Below are 18,763 nucleotides of genomic sequence, written 5' to 3'. Positions count from 1 at the left end.
ACGGTTCACCAGTTGCCATAGTTTTGTCTGTGTTGATATCCGCGGCTTCTACTATTCTTGAAAACGTCTTACGGTAAATACGTGCTACTTTCAATCAAAGAACATGAAGATTTAATCTCCAACCGAAATAAACCATATCGATAATATTCTTGATGCACCAATGGAAAATGACCGCAAACTAGCCCATTTGCAAAAAGAATTATCAGATTTGGTGAGAAAACGTGTAAACGACTCAAAACAAGAGGAATTTGTAAAAATACCAAAACTTGATGAAAACCCCCATGACGAGCGAAACGGTGAATCCTTACAATGATGACGTATTTGATGATGCTGATAGTAAAAATGATGCGGTACAATGTAATCCACCATCACCACAACCTATCGTATCACCTTCTAAAATTTTTGATAAAATCAAGTCTTCAAAAGAAAAACTTTTGAACCATTTCAAGAATAACCCTCAAGTTTTTAGAATTGATAAGATTACTGAAAACTTCTACTTGAGGGAAATTATAATACCTAACGTGACCATTAGTACCCAGTACGATATAGTACCAGAAACTTTAAAGTGAGACGCTGGAGTAGCGGTAATCAGAATGGAGAAAAAAAGGGAAATACTTGAAAAATTGTATCACAATTCAAAGTCTTGATTTCGTGGTGTTTCTCATCTACTTACCCAAGCACAAGAAATCAACAAGACTATTACAAGGAAAGACGTATTACAAGGAAAGACACAAATAATCGAATATTTGTGTGATAATTTTGACATGTAGTCTTTTGTTTTTGTGATTCATTTATTCATTTCATGTAATTTCGATGGATAGTCCAACGTGGTCTTGTGGTAATATTCATTGCTCCAAATCATTGCTTGTATTCTTGTAACAAATTTTTAATAATTTATATTGTTAGTTTTGTTGCTTTATATAAAATTTGTACTCTCGACTACCCTCAACATCAACAGTGGCTTGTCATTCTTTGTTTCTTGTATCGGATACTTCTCACCAAACCCAAAAATAAAGGAAAAGGAGTGATTTCTACATTACTCTCGGGTCAAATACCCAATCTGCTTCTACAATCTCCAACTTTCAGACACATTTGGCATCTCCTTTTAACTTCAATAAACCATATGAAGTTGCCTTGTGTTCAATCATTTACCCTACTTCTTATGATTTGATAGCGAAAACCCTCGAAAGCAATGGAAAGTACGAAAATGAGTTTTCGGTTTGGTACGATAAACAAGAGTTCAAATGCTCAATCCCACATTGCTTATTCGATTCACCACTGGAGCTTATCACTATTTTAGACTATACTCTGACAAACACTGTAAGCCGTGCTACAAATAACACAAAAGTCAGAATTGATCTTTTTTCCTAGTAAAAGGGGTTGAACAGCAATCGACCGCTCAAAAGAAAGAATAAATGAGAAATAGTTTTTGAAAGTTTTATTATCATCATTCTATATTTGTTTTCTCTCAGTGTGCCCAGTTTCCGACGAGAAATTTGACAGGCAGTCTCACAGGGGAACAAATAATTACCATTTAGTCGGTATTTTTGAGAGTGTGGTTGTGAAAAACTTTCTCAAATTTCCAAGAATATTTTTTGAATTCAGAAAGTTGTTTGGTTTGCAATGAGTATTGGTTTGCCATGACAAGGGGGAGGGGGGAGTTGGTATTTTGAAATTTGATTTTTTCGAATTTTTTACTATATTTTCAAATTTCGATGGAAAGTCGAATGTATATAGAATTTCTGACTATTTTTTATGAAAATTTCCAAGATTGCCAAAAAATTGTTCCCATTTTTTGAATTTGAGGCGACAGGGCCGGGTCGGGACGGACGGTTCCTGTATCGAAGACCTTCAGTCCGCAAAATATTTATTTCAAAGAAATTTTTCGTTAAGTAGTAAAACTGAATAGGCCTGGTGAAAATTTGAGGGATCAAAAGCTCAATAAGTGATCGGAAAGTTGATTTATGACAGGAGATTAGTTGGGCGGTAACAAAAAATAATTAAAAGGAGAGATAGAAGGAAAACAGGGATGGGGATTCAATTAATGGATGATGGGCCCGGAAGAGATCATAAACTGTAAATGTGAAGAAAACGAAAACAAGAGGAATGATAATTGTGGAAATGGGCAGGTAACAATACGGATTGTGAGCAAATTACATGAAATAAGTCCGTGTGCTTTGAAAAGGAATTCCAATTTTCAATGAGAAAAATTCTCTACTTCATGAACTCGACCACCATATTCTTTGTCATTTTGCATCCATCACCATTCAAGTATTCCTCCAAAACCTCTCCTGTTTCCGGTATGTTCATCCATTCAATGGTCACTTTCTCGGTGAATGCCTTCTCAATGTCGAAATTCTCCGTTTTCAGTTCGATGAGCACCGCGTCGCCAGGGTAAAGAGCTCCCGACTTCTGGTTCAGCTTGAAAGGTCTTTGACGGCATTTCAACTGGAATCCGATTCGGCGATTCGAGGAATTTTTGATCTCAATGTAGTTCGTTCGAACTACATTGTATGGTGTGGTGAAGATTATTTTGCGATCCGGCTGTGTGGTTATTGGTCCTGGACGCAACATATTGGGGTCCTCATCCTTGCTTCGCTTCGGAGAGAGTGGCTCCAGTTTGATCCGTCCTTGAAGACGAAGGGGTTCAGTGATCACGAGATCCTCCTGGTCGTGAACAGGAGCTGGATCTGAAATTGGGGTGTGATGATTGAATGTAAGCACTCAATTTGAATAGTTTTTTGCAGCAAAGCTATCAATTTTTACAAAAAAACTAAATTTACCACACATGCAACTGTTTTTAGGGACTTTTTACAACAGAATAATACCAAAATCGTTTTCTACAAAATCGTCTTCTATGTTCTCCGCCTTCCGCCATTTCAAAACCCGTTCTCCGCTTAACTCTGATCAGAGTGAACCAGGTTTACGGCTAAAACTCACTATCAAAGGCTCCGTGCCCCTCATTTTCCACTTTGATGTGGACGTTTGGCAGATGTGGGGACGCAGAACGAACGAGATCCGCTGAAGGGAGTTTGCGGTCAATATTCGCATCTTCATCACCTGAGATACATAATTATAACATTTTTATGTCATTAGAACTTGTAACTAACCAAGATGATTTTCAGCAATTGGCTGCTCCACAACTTGGTTCCAGTTTTGCTGAGGTGGTGGAAGTAGAGCCTGGTTGCGATCAGCCAACTCATTGTCTGAAAATTTATGTCTACTAATTCTTCTAATAATTTTTAATTATTGAATAACTAACCGACATCATCATTGTTTGGATTGTTATTTTGAGCTTGAACCTCCTCAGCGGCTCTCCCGGCAGCACCACCATGGTTTGACTGATTGATTGGCACTACGACAACACCTTCATTGTTTTGTTGAGGTCCTGGCTCATCCATTTGGACTTCTGAATTAAAAATTGATTACAAACATGTCTATTAATAGCCCATACCGTTAGCAGCTGAGCGACGATTCAGCTTTTCCAAACGAGCAGCACGCGCCAAAATGCAATTCTGAATTCTTATCTTTTGCAGATTTGAATTTGCTGAAAAACAGAAAAAACATTAATTGATATCACAATCTGAAAATGAAACTTACAGTTCTTTCTCCTTGTTCCACGATATTTTCCCATTATTAGTGTGCTGGAAAAAGCAAAGTTGATCAACAATTAAATAAAAATCAATAACAGAGGGCTGAGAAAATAGCGTGGGTACGCACTGCAATGCACTGCGCACAATACTTTGAGAGGGCCTCTGCAGCAGGCCGTGAGTGGAGTGTTTTAGGGTGTACATTAAGACTCAAGAGGCCTACTTAGATGTGCAGGCAAATTGATCTGCGTCGCGTGCAGCGTAGCGGTCAAATTTTGGCGGCTGATAGAGGAGGAGAGAAAGAGAGAAAAGGCGAAAGAAAAATAAGAGAGTCAGACGCAAAAAAGATGGTTTCTCTGCGTCTCCTAAACAATTATGATATTTTCGGATGATGAGAGAACTTGTACCTGTTAGCTTTGACTATACATAGAAATCAGAAATAGTTTTCATGAGATAAAATTTGTAGAGACATTCAGGAGGTAGTAGATGTGATGGAGCTTCAGTGTCTGAAAATTCATGTCTTTAGAAACCATTGATTGCTTTTGAATTAGCCTTCATCATTCTACTCTTCCAGCTGCTCCTCCCGGAGGATTTTAGAAATGAAACGCATTTAAAACTGACTAACTGTGAACTCTTCAAAATGTGTCTCACTTAACAAAACCGTTTTCTATATTACAAAATGATAGATTGGATCACAATATGTTTCACACACTATCGTTCGGCAAAAATGTGCAAATTTCACGATTTCACAAATCAGCGAGTTTCTCGTTTTACTTCTGATCCCGGGAGGTTTAGGCGTCTTTTTGTTTTTTGTGTTCTTAAGGTACCCCTATGTTTCCCCACAACCCTGTTCTCCTTGAGAGTAGAAGAAAAAGGGAAAACGTTGTTTCGAAGCGAGAGAGGATTTTGGAGATAAGATGAGTTTTTGACAATATTTTGATAGAAATGGATATGATACCAATAATGATTCACTTCGACAGTAATTTCCTGTCGAGCTGTGAAAATTGGTTGAGTTATGAAGTCAAGTTCAGGGAGTCGGGAAAACTGCGTGTTTGAACTTGAAATAATAGATGTTCTTTTAATTTTCTATTTCTCTGAAATCGACAATTACTGTTTCTGTTGGGTTTGAAAAACATTTCATTCGAAAATAAATTCAGAATTATAAAAATTTTAGGAAAATCAGTAAAAATTTTAGGAAAATCAGTAAAAGTAGTTCCACTTCACTTCCAACCACTTCAACCAATAACACCCATTATACCAAAATTCTGCAAAAAGCTGTTTGATACCTGTGTTTACTGCATGAAAAACTATTCCTTTCTATTATAATTTCTTTATTTGCTTTTCAGTGGGCTCGGTTTTCAACCCTAATTCAATCAATTTTTTGTGTAAATTATCTTTTTTATGGCCCAAACTTGAATATGAGCCCTGTCCACGCACATTATTTTAATTTTGCATGTCTAATTACATGTTTACGAATTTCTCTCTTTCTCGCTTGCTCTCTTACCAAGGATTGAACAACCTGTTTTTATTTCCTATCTTTTATTTCTCTCTTTTATAATTCTCTTTTATTAGATATCTGACACCAACTGACACATCGGTTTGAACAAAGTTTTTTCTTTTGTTTTCTGTGTCTAACTATTCCTGTTTTCTATCGCAAAGAAACAGATAGAGGTGGTCATCTTCTTTTTTCTTCACCACTCGCTGACCTGACAAATGTTTGCAAAATAAACAAAAGCATTTAAAAAGAAAATAACATGTTCTCCGTCCAAATCTTTTTCTAATTTTTTTTTGAACGTTACATTTTTGTTATTTTATGCCAGCCATATAAAAAATAATTCAATTCTGCTGTTGTCCTTTCACTCAAGCATTTTTACCACCTTCAGAAAGATTTTATGAAAAAATCAACGCTGGTATAGCATCTTCCACAAGTTTTTGTCATCTTCTCATTTTGAAATTTATTATTTTTGGAATTTTTCACTGCAATCGCAAAGTTTACTATCTTGCAGTTTGGAGTTATTCACTTCTGGTCACGTGCAATAGCTTTCACTGAAAACGGTGAACATTGCTCAAAGTCGAGCTCAAAGTAATCGAAAACTTGAATGTTTTGAGAAAAAATGCTCATTGTGAAAAAACTAGCTCCAAAAACCTTCCAAAATCCCCAAAAAATTATAAAACTTGTTGGTCTGGCGTGCCTATGACGCGTCTCACCCTTCTCTCCTCACCGCTGCCCTCTCCCTTTCCTTCTCGTTGCCCCCTCTCTTTTCTATCCCCTCTTCGACCTGTCTCCTCGTCCTCCCATGTGGTCTAGTGGTTAGGATTCGTGGTTTTCACCCACGCGGCCCGGGTTCGATTCCCGGCATGGGAAGTTTCTTTTTTTTCTTTTTTGTATTGAAGTATTGAGAGCTTCTAGACGATTTTTAGAGTAGGAAATCAACATTTTCTACAGGAATGTCTCTCTTTTAACTTTTTTAATGAGTTTTGTCTAGTTCTTATAGCATTTCATTTTCGTTTGTTTCAAGAATGCTCACTTATGAAATCGCTATTCCATTAGCTCAAAAACAGCGGAACTTACACAGAAAGTCTATGAAAACAGTGATAAATTCATTGAAAAAGACTGTGACGTAAGTTTTACGGAAATCCGCGCGGATATTTGTCAAAATCCACCAAAGCAGTGGATTTCAGAATTAGAATCAGTTTTTTTCAAATTGAGCTTATTGAAAAATTAACGGTGCCACAAGGAGAGTGCGTTTCCATTCCTCCTGACGACATTGAAATAGTGTGGTTCACAAATCAACAAACCGCTGTTCTCGAGCCGGAACTCAGGGATTCCGGAATAAAATGCTGACGCCGTCGAGATTTCTCTGGAATCCAAAAAATGATTTGGTTATCTGGGGGGCACCAGGATTTTTTTTTGAAAATTGGCGTCTCTATGAACAAACTCCAGTTTGTTCTGTCAAAAGAGAAACAAGTCATTGTTATATTGTTTCAGCCAAGAACACACGTGGAATTTTTGTGTGTAGACAGAAAAATACTTTTCTTGCTGATTTACTGAAAATCGATTTAAAAAACAGAGGAGTGCAATCATTTTTTGTCTTCCTGTTGTCTGACTATGATTTTCACAACCGGTTTTAAAAGTTTTTGACTTTTTCATAACAATTCTACTTTTTACGACGTTTCAATGTTTTTTTAAAAAATATTCTAACATCTCTATTTTTCAAATTTTTGAATTCTATAAATTTTTCCTTAACTGGAACTGTAGCCAACGGTTCTTTTTTGGATGCTCCTCGGTTGGCTACCAGAGGCAATCCGATAGTCCCCGAGAGTTTCACCACAACACTATGATTCAAACCTTTTTTCAATAACCTTTATTTCTCCGTTCTTTTCAGTCATCTAGCTTATATTGAGTAATTATAATCAATAATCCCGCTTAATTGACTCTAACCGCACCAATAGACCCAATACCTGTCATTTCTATACGCACTCTCCCTGTCCCCCGCACGCGTTGCGGTCGCCCTCGCGTGCGTTTCGGTCGCCCTCGCGTGCGTTGCGGTCACGTCGCACAAAATAAAATTATTCTGGCTGTTATTAATATTTTGCAATAAAACAGGTCAACTCAAGCGATACATTTGTTTTTGGAAACTCGCGCGCTGCCCTATTGATTCTTAATCTATACGTTTGAGCGAATACGCAATCTTACTGTTTTGCAATTTCCTCCTTCTCTCTTTGTTTTAGTATTGTCCGTTTTTGTACCTTTTCTTATTACCTCTCAAAGTATCTTATTTCAGATCATTCCGTCTAGCCGAATGTCGCAACCACGCAAAGTTGTCAATTTCAACCAAATGCAAAGGTAAGGCATCTAGGCAATTAGAGAAATGAACTTAAACAAATCTTTTTTCAGTGCCCCGAGTGACAATTATCTCGACCACATCTTGGATAGCGACGAAGAGGAGAGCGACGAAAAGAATGAGCCATACCTGTAGGTTTTTTTCTTGGGATTAGAAGTATTTAATGATTTTCAAACAAGAAAATCAGTAAGGTAAATACTCTGCATAGAAATCCAAAACACTTTCAGCCCACCAGACTTATCGTCTGCTTCCGAGACTCCAGCCGCGTCATCTGCTGATTCCAATTGTCTAACTTCTGCATTGGAAACAGTCAAAATGGAACAATCAGAAGCTTCGCCAGAACCAGTGGATGAATTAACCATGGAACAAGAAATAAGGCGTCTCAGTGATTCGGTAAGTCCGTTAATATGTGTATAAGAGTTTTTGGGATTATTTTCTTTTGGTTACGTCCATCAGCTTCCAATGAAAATTATGAGCGTTCAAGCTCATAGTGATCAAATAATTGAATATCTTGAGAAACGCTTTCCTCTCATTCTCTCCTCACCGCTGCCGTCTCCTTTTCCTTCTCGTTGCCCCCTCTCTTTTCTACCCCCTTTTCGACTACTCTCCTCGTCCTCCCATGTGGTCTAGTGGTTAGGATTCGTGGTTTTCACCCACGCGGCCCGGGTTCGATTCCCGGCATGGGAAGTTTCTTTTTTTTATTTTTTGTATTGAAGTATTATGAGCTTCTAGGTGATTTTTAGAGTAGGAAAACAATATTTCATACAAAAACTTCTGCATGAGCCCCTGATAACCTATTTTTTATTTCAACGTTTTCTATTCCAGGATCGTCGCGTCTATCAAGACTTGTACGTCGAGCTCCGTAATGAGCACCGTCAATCCGGAAAATACTTTTTGTTTACCATGGGATTTCCCACCGAGCAACTCCGAGAAGGCGCAACGGAACATGTGAACGGATACACTTCAGAACAAGCTGTCCGATTCCTCGCCATGACAAAAATGGCGGAGAAGCGCGGAATATCGGAAGAAATGCAAAAGTCAATTCCTAAACTTACCGAAGGAATCGAATCTGCAATGGTGGGCCGTGCTGTCGGTCATTATGGGATCTACCAAATCAGCGACGTCGGAAAAAACTTTGTGAGTGCCGAGGCGTATCACGAAAACTTGGAAGAAATTTCTACACTCCGAATCGATGAAACTTCGACAATCCTCTACAATGGAGCACGCTATTTGTTTTGTCTCGATTCCCTGATGATTGGTGATACGATTGCCGTGAAAAAGATAAGAAATTCGGAAGGAACAAACGTTGTTCACACTTTCTGTCTGTTCCGCAGATCAATTGTGCAAAATCAAACTTTGAATATCGGAAAAGCGATGAGAGCAGTGGTTTTTGGAACCGGTGAAGTCGCTGCGCCAAAAGATGAATCCCACTCTGCAATTGGAGTTGAATCAAGCGTTCACAATGGAGACGTTTTTTACCCAGTGAAGATGAGAATGAATCGAGGACCAGAAATCGCGAAACCCAATCGGAACCTAGTCACCGCCATGCCGCTTGTTTTGAATTTTGAAAAAAATCGAGAACTTTACAATATTGAAAACAGTTATAGTCGATCTAACTTCCAGTACAACGAGCAACTTGTGAATTACTGTGGAGTGATGGGAAGTTCGGCACTGGTGGCCGCCAGAAAAGGTCTATTCGATGGGCGCAAGCACTCAGTTTCCCGATGGAGTTTCGAGATGTTGACGTCTGGAGATGCTGGCTTTTCAGTGAAAATGAAGTTGCCCGCAACCGGGTTTCCAAGACAATGGTTCCCAGGGATGCCAATTTACATTCAAGATGTAGGAAGAGGAGAGATTACTCAAAAATTGGTTAACAAAGCAGTGCATGTGATTGTGAAAGCAACTGGAGATTTCGATTCGACCAAGTTCGCTGACACTACGGTTCCTTCAAGATTAGTTCATCAAATTGGAAAGGAACAAGTACCCCCGTGCTTGCAACCTGGATTCTTTGAACAGATGGCGGATGGATCGAATGGAAAAAAGATAATCACGGCTTTGTTCGGAGGATTGTCAATTGGAGAGAATGGAGTGTGTACCAAAAGAGAAGGATACAGTAAGGGAAAAGTTTCAATGCTTCCGTCTCCGGTTGTCCAAATTTTGGATTCCCTGCCACCCACCAACCATAAGTATTCAGTAACTCCAAACAATGCTCAAGCAACCTATATCCATCGAATCAGCCAACAGAAATTACCAATCACTGTCGGTGCTTTTCCAATTATCTCAGGAAAGAGTACAACCGTTGCCATCGCAGCCCACGAAGCAGCTACTGCTAGACCGGAAACTCAACAAATTGTGTTCTTACCTGATGAGAATCGAGCCCGAGTTTTCGCAACACATTTTGAAAATGTTGTAGGAAAGGGAGCCGCCAAACCTGTTCGTTTCATCAGTGTCAAACAGTGGAAGATGCAACCCAGATCAGAAGATACCAGCATTGACTACCCGGTTCTGTTGACGCAGTTTCTTCAGAAATTAATTTCTGAAAATCGCACCGCGCGTACAGACCTCTCAGGAACAGCAAAGTCCTATCTCAAAAGCATGGGGAGTGACAATAAACTTGATGAATACTGGCTGAATATCTTCTTTGATATGGTTCGCCCACAAATTGTGATCTCAACTTTTGAGTCACTGTTCTCCAATCCCACCGTCCTCCAACATCTCAACAACGTGTCGACTGTTCAGTTCGATGACTCCGATCAGATCCCGCAATCCGATGTTGTCCAAACATGCGTCCAATATCCATTGGCAACTTACGGATTGATGGGAGACACGGCAAAAGACCACATCGTCCATGAATGCTTTGGATGTCATCAAGGGCGTATATCAACAGGACAACTTGTTGAAAAAGCGACGGAATGGAAAATATTTCCGACTGTAAATGGAAAGGTGATTTATTCTGTGAACACCAGAATCGCCGAAATGATTGGAAAGCTGTATTATCAAAATGATGATTTCACTGGATCTGAGAAAATAGGAGATGTCATCCAAATGCGAGGTGATATCTGGACGAATGAGTATCCAATCAAAATTGTCGATCATAAATTTGGTGCTCAAAAAGAAGATAAGGACTTGGTTCCAATGATGATGAGTTTACTGCAGAAGCTTTATCAGCCTCAAGATGACCAGACTGCCATTTCACCAGAAAAGATCGGAGTGATGTGTTCTACACAATCTCAAATGATAATTCTCTCTGAAATTCTCAAGAATTCAGGAATTTATTGTGGATATCTGGAAAGCTTCACCGGAAACCAGAAAGAAATCGTAGTTGTTTGGGGAGCCGCCCAAAAATTGAAGGGAAAAGCTGCAACAATGGAGGAAACGACATCAATCATAGCATCTGCTAAACAGTCCATCATCATTTTTGATTCGGCGAAACACATGGAATATAGATCTGGAGACCGAAAAGGACGCGGATGGGGAGATCTTGTAAAAATCGTTCAAGAAAATAATGGATTGACGCAAGCAACGGTAAGTTAGTTGGAATTTTTTAATAGTAATGTAGACTTTCGCCATTGGTGTCTGGAATATTTGTTTCAAGTTTTTTATTAATAATCATATTTCCAGAAATTTCTCCAGTTCCCATAAATCTCCAGCATCAATCAATCTACTCTCTCCTGATCATAAACCGCCTACCCCTCAATAATTTGCAATTCTTTCTTCGTATTTTTGTTTACAATTCCTTAAACAACTCTTTTTTTTTCAAATAACTTCAATTTTAAAATAATCTTTCTTTTCACTTCTTCATTTTCGGTAAAACTCACCATTTTATAAATTTCAGTAAACAAGGGAATATGTATTGAAGATTTTGAATTTTTCCAGTAAAATATATTTTATAAACAAGTTTTGAAAATTTTTGAGAAAAAAAAACAGGAATTCGTTAAATTTGTTTATTGAAGCACATACTGTTGTGGACACGATACGAGAATAGGTGAGCAATTTCTGGTTAAGTTTGAATTTATAGGCCAACGAATTTCCCCTTCCGCTCCGTCTTACGCCATGTCTTCTTCGTCAGTTTCCTACAGAACTTTCGGTCATTAATGTTTGAATAAGTACGATGACTTTCAACTCACCATATCGTCACCCTTCTTCAACTCCTGGAGTATCATAATTGACATCACTTTTTCTGGTAACTCCTTGTCGTAGTATTTGTAAACTAGCATAGAAATCATGACTGTTCCCCAAATCACCGTTGCCATGACAAATAAGAATGCAATACTTATTGTCGAGTAATCCGGAGAGGTGCGATAGCGACTGCCGTTGGAGGTCAATGAGGTCTGAAATAGGAAATCAATTCAATGTTTCGGTTACTCGCTGAGATAGAATCCCAAGTTTAGGTGGAGTTATCGCCTGAGACCGTTTGGAAAACATATGCTTAGAAAAAAATCGGCTGGAATTTCTAATACTATTTTCAAAAGAGACTGAACCCATCCAGGAATGGCGAAAATCATACTCAAAGATCAAGCTCTGACCTCGGTTCTTAACCATCTAATAGTGGGTAAGGGGGAACAACTTTCCTCAATTAACAGATAATTCATACTTTTCAACGATTGCTTGGTCAAGAGGGTAAGAAGTTGGTTTGGGGGCAAGAGCTCATGGTTCGTTTCTTCTGGACGATATAGTTTTTTTCTATTTTTAATCCTTACCCTTTGTTCCAACAATTTCTGTGGTTAAGAATCGAGGCCAGAGTTCGAACTTTAAACTCAATTTTTTCTATTCCTATATGCGTTCGGCAATATTTGAAAATGCTCTTGGAAATTCCAGTCAATTTTCAATGCAATCATAAAAGTCTTGACCCACAATTCCATCTCGATTCTCGTTCTTCCCCTAGTCAGAATACCTATTTACTACAAGATCAGTTTCTGCAGCTCAAAACTAGTTTTTCACCTCATTGTTTGGCAAGGCAATGGATCCATTGGTAGTAACAAACTTGTTGGAGACGATGACATAACTTGCAACTACCGTAAATAAAACCAGAATTATCAAACCAGTGGTGAGCAGCTTCATCGGAATAGAGCTGAATGTGTATTCAATAAAATTAAATGGAAGAGAACGAAAAGAAGAGATAATGGTAAAATAATAATTATAGGTTTAAACCACAACGCACATTTTGATTTGAAAAAAAAATTAAATGCAACAAATGTATTTATTCAACTCAATTTACTTTGATGCTGGTATATCAATAATAGAAACGACTAGTGGTGACAACTTGTGTTGAATTTAAAAAAGAGCCGATTGGAGTTTCTGGATCGGTTGTGGAAGTTCCGTCATCTAGGGACTTGTATGTGTCAACAACTTCTTTTCTCCAACAACAACAGAAAATGATTCCACCGACAGTGAGCCCAAAATAACTGAGCAGAAGAGCTAATGTCACATCAAGTACAAGGCGATTGGCACGTTTTTGAGGAACATGAATCATGCCGGCCTGGAAAAGAATTACGATTTGAAAATTTTCTTGAGTTCTTGATTACTCCCGGAAAGCGTAGGAATATTATAGGTATGCTCAGTTAACTCATTAGCTTAGACTGAAAGAATGAAATCTCAGAAAAAACCAAAAAAAACTGCCCAAAATCTCACATACTTCTGTTTCGCTGGTTTTTCGGAGAATGGCGAATGATGTCAAAATAGAATGATTGGCTTGTGGCAAAATGAAAAGTCCAAATGGGAGGTCCTCATAAGTCTAATAGGTATTTATATCAGATGTTATTGAAAATTGAGAAATAATTGCTTCATATGTTTTTTTTTATGCGGGACACCACTATTCTAAACTTTAAGATTTTTTTGTACGACTCGTTTCAGAAAGCTAGGGAAAGAGAAAATCGTCTCGGAGGTAGGTCTGAAATATATTGTGAAGCAAGTTATGAGATATCAAATTGTTAAAAATAGCTCCTCGTAGAGTAGTTTTTCAGCACAATTCAGTAGAAATTCTCCTCGTCTGCACGCGAATGTTCAATTTTCTATTTGTTTTTTGAAATTTTTTTTGTAAATATTCCTTTCACGTGCAGGACGAGAGAAGTTTCTACTAAATTGCGCTGGAAAACTGCACGACGAGAAGCGATTTTAGGCACTTTGATGAACTCACTTCAAACATTTTCGGATATGGCTATAAGATAATTTTTTTTCTCCCTGGCTTTCTGAATCTATTCATATTAAAAGATCTGAAATGTTGAAATAGTGGTGTCCCCTTTTAATAGTATTACTCACATCTGTATTTCCGTAGAGATTGGCGACCACGACAGGTCTGGCCTCGACTGTTGAGGAAAAAAGGAAAAGAGCGATGGTGAAGAATGAAACTTTCATTCTGAAAAAAAATTGAGACTAGAAAAAGACATCATAAAAGAGTCGAGATAGTGAAAACTGACTGTGAACCAATTTCGAAAAATAGAAAATTTGACCGGCAAAACGAAAACAACTTTTATATTTCAAAGAGATATAACAGGGCCAATAATGGTTGCTCGAGTTCCCCGCCAATATATTCAATATTCAAAAGAGCAACAAGTAAGAGAATAAGAGTTGATGCAGCTATCACCAAAAATCCCACGTTGAAGAGTCTCAAATCATCGCGGTAGTCAATGAGAATGAAGCCCGTTTTCTGAAAATGAGTTACCGTAAAAACTGTATTGGAGCGACACCTTTAATAGAACGACACCTGTAATAGAACGACATCCATCTCTGCTCAGGATTCATGAATATGATTATCCCAGTGAATTTTCTTGGTTCTGATTAGAAGCAGCGTAAATAGTTACCTCTAGATCAACAAATAGAATTCTCAAAATAGTTTTTTTTCGTTCGACTTTAATGAATTTCTGAAACCACAACATTTTTCTGAGAGGCGGTTGAAAAATATAGCGAATCTAATACAGTTTTATTTAGTGCCAATAAAATTTGGTTTTTTTTCTTTCTCATCGATCAGCAAAGTGCTAGCCTTTGGTGATTGATTTTTCAATAAACTTTCGACATCCTCAATTTAGAAAATCCGGATGTAGATGTGCTAACCTCTCATCCAGTTTTTAAACCCTCCCCCCCCCCCCCCCCCCCAATTAGACTTTCTCTGTCTTCTGCTCCCCCACTCACCTCTACTTTTCCCATTTCGCTGGTTGTGAGAGGTTGAACAGATTTGACTTTCAACGCGATGCTTGCAGATTCTCGTGCGGAGTCTCCTTCCGATGGGAGCCACACCCAGATTGCGACGACAGCTACAAAACACGACAGAAAGTGCATTCTGTAAAAAACTGTTGTTTTGAAAATTAAGTTAGAAAAAATTAAGCAAAAATGAAGAAAAATTGAAAATATGAGAACACAGTCAGACAACTGATTCGTATTGTAAACATAGCAGAAAAGCTATAGCAAAATAGTAAAATAGTTTTATTCAACTAATAACTCGAGTAATCAAACCAACTGAATGCTTGAATGGCTGTCTCTATGAACTCATGTTCCTCTTCGCTCTCATGGTCCTCCGGCAATTCCATTTCTTGGCACTGATTTCAAATGTTCTCTTTCTCTGTCAAACATCAGTGAATCGTTATAAAGATCATATAAAGAACAACAATCATGACTACTGCATTTAGCAACACAACTGGTTCGAGTTGGTTCCATTTCTAGATGAGGAAAGGAGCGACGGATTCCTAGAAAAATTCAAACCCTTCGGCGTCTAAAACTCTCCTCATCTGTTGTGAATTCATCGCAGCCGTTGGCAAAGTTACAACAATTTTTCTTTCCAATGCGATACCTTCAGATTATTTTTCAGATGGTGACCACATCTAGACCAACGCTGCAAGGCTGCGCTACACCGAAAAATCTTGAACAGAAAAAAATTAAACGTGAAATTTTAAAGCGCAACATAAACAGAATTCAAAAAAAACGAAAATGTGAGACATTGGAAATTAGTTTGAAAAACTGTTTTCTAAATCAAATCAACAATCTAACAGATAATCATTCAACCAGAGTTTTTATTGAATTGCAGATTGTCAACATAAAAATTCGAACATTTTAACCGATTGTATGATCACAAAAGTGTTCCCATAACAGGTCTTCCATTCTCCTTCACATGAACCTCAATAAACTCAATCTCCTGGTTCTCTTCTGGAGTCTTTTCTTTGTTCATTAACAAAAAATAGTGACAAGTATCATATAACGAACATCCGTCCAGACAACTGTTGTCGGAAAAGTTATGATACTAAAGGAGTCTCATTTATTTTTTTTGGTTTTCTACAAGTGTCAACGATTTTTCATGCCTACCTGCCTAGGCGTATAAAATTTTTTTAGATCCTAGGTTCATAAAATCCAAGAATATAATCATTACAAAAAATATTCTTATCTCATTGCCCTTTGGAACTTGCGTCATGGCGGGTTGTTTGTAGCCGTGGTGACTGTCACTGATTAGAAGATGAAACTCGTCACAATAGAATTATAGTACGGAAAACAAAAAGTTCAGAAAACATGAGAAATTCAATCCGAACTGTTGAATAAAAAACAGAAATACAAAATTTTGGAAAGAAACAGTGGCAGAAAATGAAAAGCCATATTGTACTGATGGCTTTCAATAGAGAGAAAAATATATAGGAGGAATACAAAAAAAACAAAAACGACAAAAGCTGGGATGGTAAGTTGGTGAGTCGGAGTTTTTATTTGGAATGAGCTACTGGAGCTTCTATGCTGTTAAAATGAATAACATAGAGATGATGCCAGAATGGAATAGAATTCGGCACTAGTTGGAATCTGCAAAAGAATAGTGCATTTAACAACATTAGGAAGGAAATATGAGCACTTTTTCTTGAAAAGTAAAGGTGATCAGTTTTTCGGTTTTCCCAGGTTTAGTATGCCAATACCGACATGTTTTTTTTGACAAACATCTCTCGAAAAAAAAGTTATCAAGCAAAAAAATGTCCCTGACAAGAGAACCTTTTTCATACACCGGTTGGGAATTTGCTGAAACTTGACACACATATACTTTCGAATGTTCTCAATTGAATGGCGTAGTCCGAATTTGCAGAGTTCTTCTCATTGGTTAGAAAACTCGATCTGAAAATTCTGGAAATCCAAGCCTCATTTTGTTCACGCGGCATCCCTCTCTTAACTTTCCTTTTCTCATTAGAAAAAACAGCGCAGTGGTAGTGAGGGGGTGCGGTGTTGGGGAGGTGGTGGGTACGATTCCTCTCTTCGAAATTATTTTTTTGTATTTTCGCATTTCAATTTTAAAGAGCTTCTGATTGACTTACAATATATTTTTTGGATTTTGAATCGTCGAAAATCGATGATTGTGAGTTCAGGAAGCAGTTATGACAAAAAAACGAAACCTTTTTATTCTAGTATTTTTTCGCTTTCCGACCATCAAGAGGTGGACGAGAAATCGTACCCACCACCTCCCCAACACCGCACCCCCTCACTACCACTGCGCCATTTTCGCTGTTTTTTCTTATGAGAAAAGGAAAGTTAAGAGAGGGATGCCGCGTGAACAAAATGAGGCTTGGATTTCCACAATTTTCAGATCGAGGTTTCTAGCCAATGAGAAGAACTCTGCAAATTCGGACAACGCCATTCTATTGAGAACATTCGAAAGTATATGTGTGCCAAGTTTCAGCAAATTCCCAACCGGTGTATGAAAAAGGTTCCCTTGTGAGAGGAAAGGAGGAATAAAACTATTGGAGCCCGAAAATGTAGGCAGAATGAGACAGTCAGAAGGAAAGATAATCCTGTGCTAGTTAGAACCAGGCATACCAAATACAATTCACAACATCGAGTAGAAAAATTGAAAAAGAGAAAATGTACTCTCATAAATTAGAGTTTCAATCAGAAAAGAGTGTCACACTCACAAAATTTAAAGGGCAATCAGAAGAAAGTGGAGAGCTTAATAAACGAAAAATGAAGACGGTGGGTTTAAACAAAAGATAAATTAGACAAGATGATATCGGTTTATTGTAGGCCGAGTCTAAATAGACAAAATAGAAGAAGTGGTGGTGGTCTAGACTGATGAACAAGAGTTTTAGCAGGCCAGGTTCTAAAAAATTAGTAATGCACCTTAGATTTGGGAACATTGAAAGTTTTTTGTTCACTGCTGCTTTTCCAGTACAGCGGCAATAAAACTAAAGTAAAAATGTTTGGGGAAATAGTCAATTTGTATTCTAGTCTGAATGATTACGGGGTGAGATATTATGGTGGATGCTAGGGATTCAAGACTTTTGTAATTAGGAGTAGAAGAGTATTGAATTTTGCAGAACCAGAAAATAATGCTGACCATAAAGACAACGTGTGTTGTTTTGGCAGAGTTTACGGCCTGACTTCACAGAGCCGAGTTGGCGGCAGCAGTCTGCAATCAGCTTGGAAATCTAGAAGTGGGAACCCAATAAGTCAAGTCAAGAGCTCAGAACTTTGAATGCAAGGTTATCACTACAGAATGAAAGGTAACAGTGAAAGTCTGGAGCCCTGAATCTGTTTTTTTTTGAATTTTGAATCGTGCTTCCCAATTTCAATAGTAGTCATCCTGAATCCTGAATCCCGAATCTTAAATATCCCGAACCAAAAATCCTCTTACCTCAGCTCAGTATTAATTTCAATTTGTTTTGTTCCAATACTAGAGAAGACCAACACGACAGCAACAACCACGAAAACGATGAGTTCCATTCTGAAATATTAGTTTCCCGCTAATAATTAGAACATTGGAAAGGTAACAAACATTGGGTGTGCACCAATTGAAAAATGATATCAGAAACAGTTCTAAAAAATCTAATTTATTTTCGATACAATCGTTAATATGCGTGCTTATTAGACTCCATCAGCTCATCTTTAATGGAAGCGTGGTTGGCGAACTAATAGCATGGCCCAATTCGTGTGGTAGATGAAAAAAATAAATGTTATACCAAATATTGCTTTTCCCTCGTAGCCTTTTTCAGTTTTCTGAAAATTGATTTATTTTAGTTGCTAAAAACCGGAAAAAGCTTTTTTTGCATTTTATCCCTCCCACAAATCTTTCCCTTTTTCATTCACTCACCCTTAAATGTTTCACTCCTGTTGTTACTGGTTCGAACGATTTCGTTCTCACCACGATTCCAGATTTAATACTTGCCTCTGCAGCAATGATCGTCATCAAAATAATGAATATGTATTTCATTCTGTAATATTTTGATTGAACTCACAAAGGGATGGTAGGAAGGGAAGCAAGTAAATAATACACAAACAATAATTTGAGATATAAGTGCAGTTTAGAACTGATAGCGAATTTTTGTTTAAAAATTGTAACAAATATTTAGAAAGTTTTTATTTGGTCATTTATCAAAT

The 18,763-nt window shown here is 37.8% G+C and overlaps 5 protein-coding genes across 5 annotated transcripts; 2 read left to right on the top strand and 3 right to left on the bottom strand.

The window, feature by feature from the left end:
* Positions 1 to 281: 281 nt before the first annotated feature.
* Positions 282 to 3,227, top strand: GCK72_022827 (uncharacterized protein; the record flags this gene model as incomplete). The annotated part of the gene is made up of 3 exons (XM_053735087.1): positions 282 to 350; positions 1,087 to 1,320; positions 3,126 to 3,227. The coding sequence occupies 3 exons, from the start codon at positions 282 to 284 to the stop codon at positions 3,225 to 3,227; spliced, it is 405 nt and encodes a 134-aa protein (XP_053578653.1).
* GCK72_022826 (uncharacterized protein) lies at positions 2,215 to 3,634 on the bottom strand (the record flags this gene model as incomplete). Its single annotated transcript, XM_053735086.1, has 6 exons — positions 2,215 to 2,690; positions 2,941 to 3,060; positions 3,111 to 3,206; positions 3,263 to 3,409; positions 3,455 to 3,547; positions 3,601 to 3,634. 6 exons carry the CDS (start codon positions 3,632 to 3,634, stop codon positions 2,215 to 2,217), a joined length of 966 nt encoding a protein of 321 aa, XP_053578652.1.
* Positions 3,635 to 7,393: 3,759 nt separating this feature from the next.
* Positions 7,394 to 10,969, top strand: GCK72_022825 (uncharacterized protein; the record flags this gene model as incomplete). Its single annotated transcript, XM_003102916.2, has 4 exons — positions 7,394 to 7,437; positions 7,489 to 7,566; positions 7,663 to 7,828; positions 8,261 to 10,969. 4 exons carry the CDS (start codon positions 7,394 to 7,396, stop codon positions 10,967 to 10,969), a joined length of 2,997 nt encoding a protein of 998 aa, XP_003102964.2.
* A 512-nt stretch (positions 10,970 to 11,481) lies between these two features.
* Positions 11,482 to 12,496, bottom strand: GCK72_022824 (uncharacterized protein; the record flags this gene model as incomplete). Its single annotated transcript, XM_053735085.1, has 3 exons — positions 11,482 to 11,508; positions 11,563 to 11,766; positions 12,377 to 12,496. 3 exons carry the CDS (start codon positions 12,494 to 12,496, stop codon positions 11,482 to 11,484), a joined length of 351 nt encoding a protein of 116 aa, XP_053578651.1.
* Positions 12,497 to 12,668: 172 nt separating this feature from the next.
* Positions 12,669 to 14,710, bottom strand: GCK72_022823 (uncharacterized protein; the record flags this gene model as incomplete). Its single annotated transcript, XM_003102822.2, has 4 exons — positions 12,669 to 12,914; positions 13,694 to 13,790; positions 13,927 to 14,081; positions 14,564 to 14,710. The coding sequence occupies 4 exons, from the start codon at positions 14,708 to 14,710 to the stop codon at positions 12,669 to 12,671; spliced, it is 645 nt and encodes a 214-aa protein (XP_003102870.2).
* Positions 14,711 to 18,763: the final 4,053 nt, after the last annotated feature.

Source organism: Caenorhabditis remanei, chromosome X, assembly GCF_010183535.1.
Source record: "Caenorhabditis remanei strain PX506 chromosome X, whole genome shotgun sequence".
NCBI lineage: Eukaryota > Metazoa > Nematoda > Chromadorea > Rhabditida > Rhabditidae > Caenorhabditis > Caenorhabditis remanei.
The sequence above is the reverse complement of the archived record's forward strand: the minus strand, read 5'-3'. Positions and strand labels throughout refer to the sequence as shown.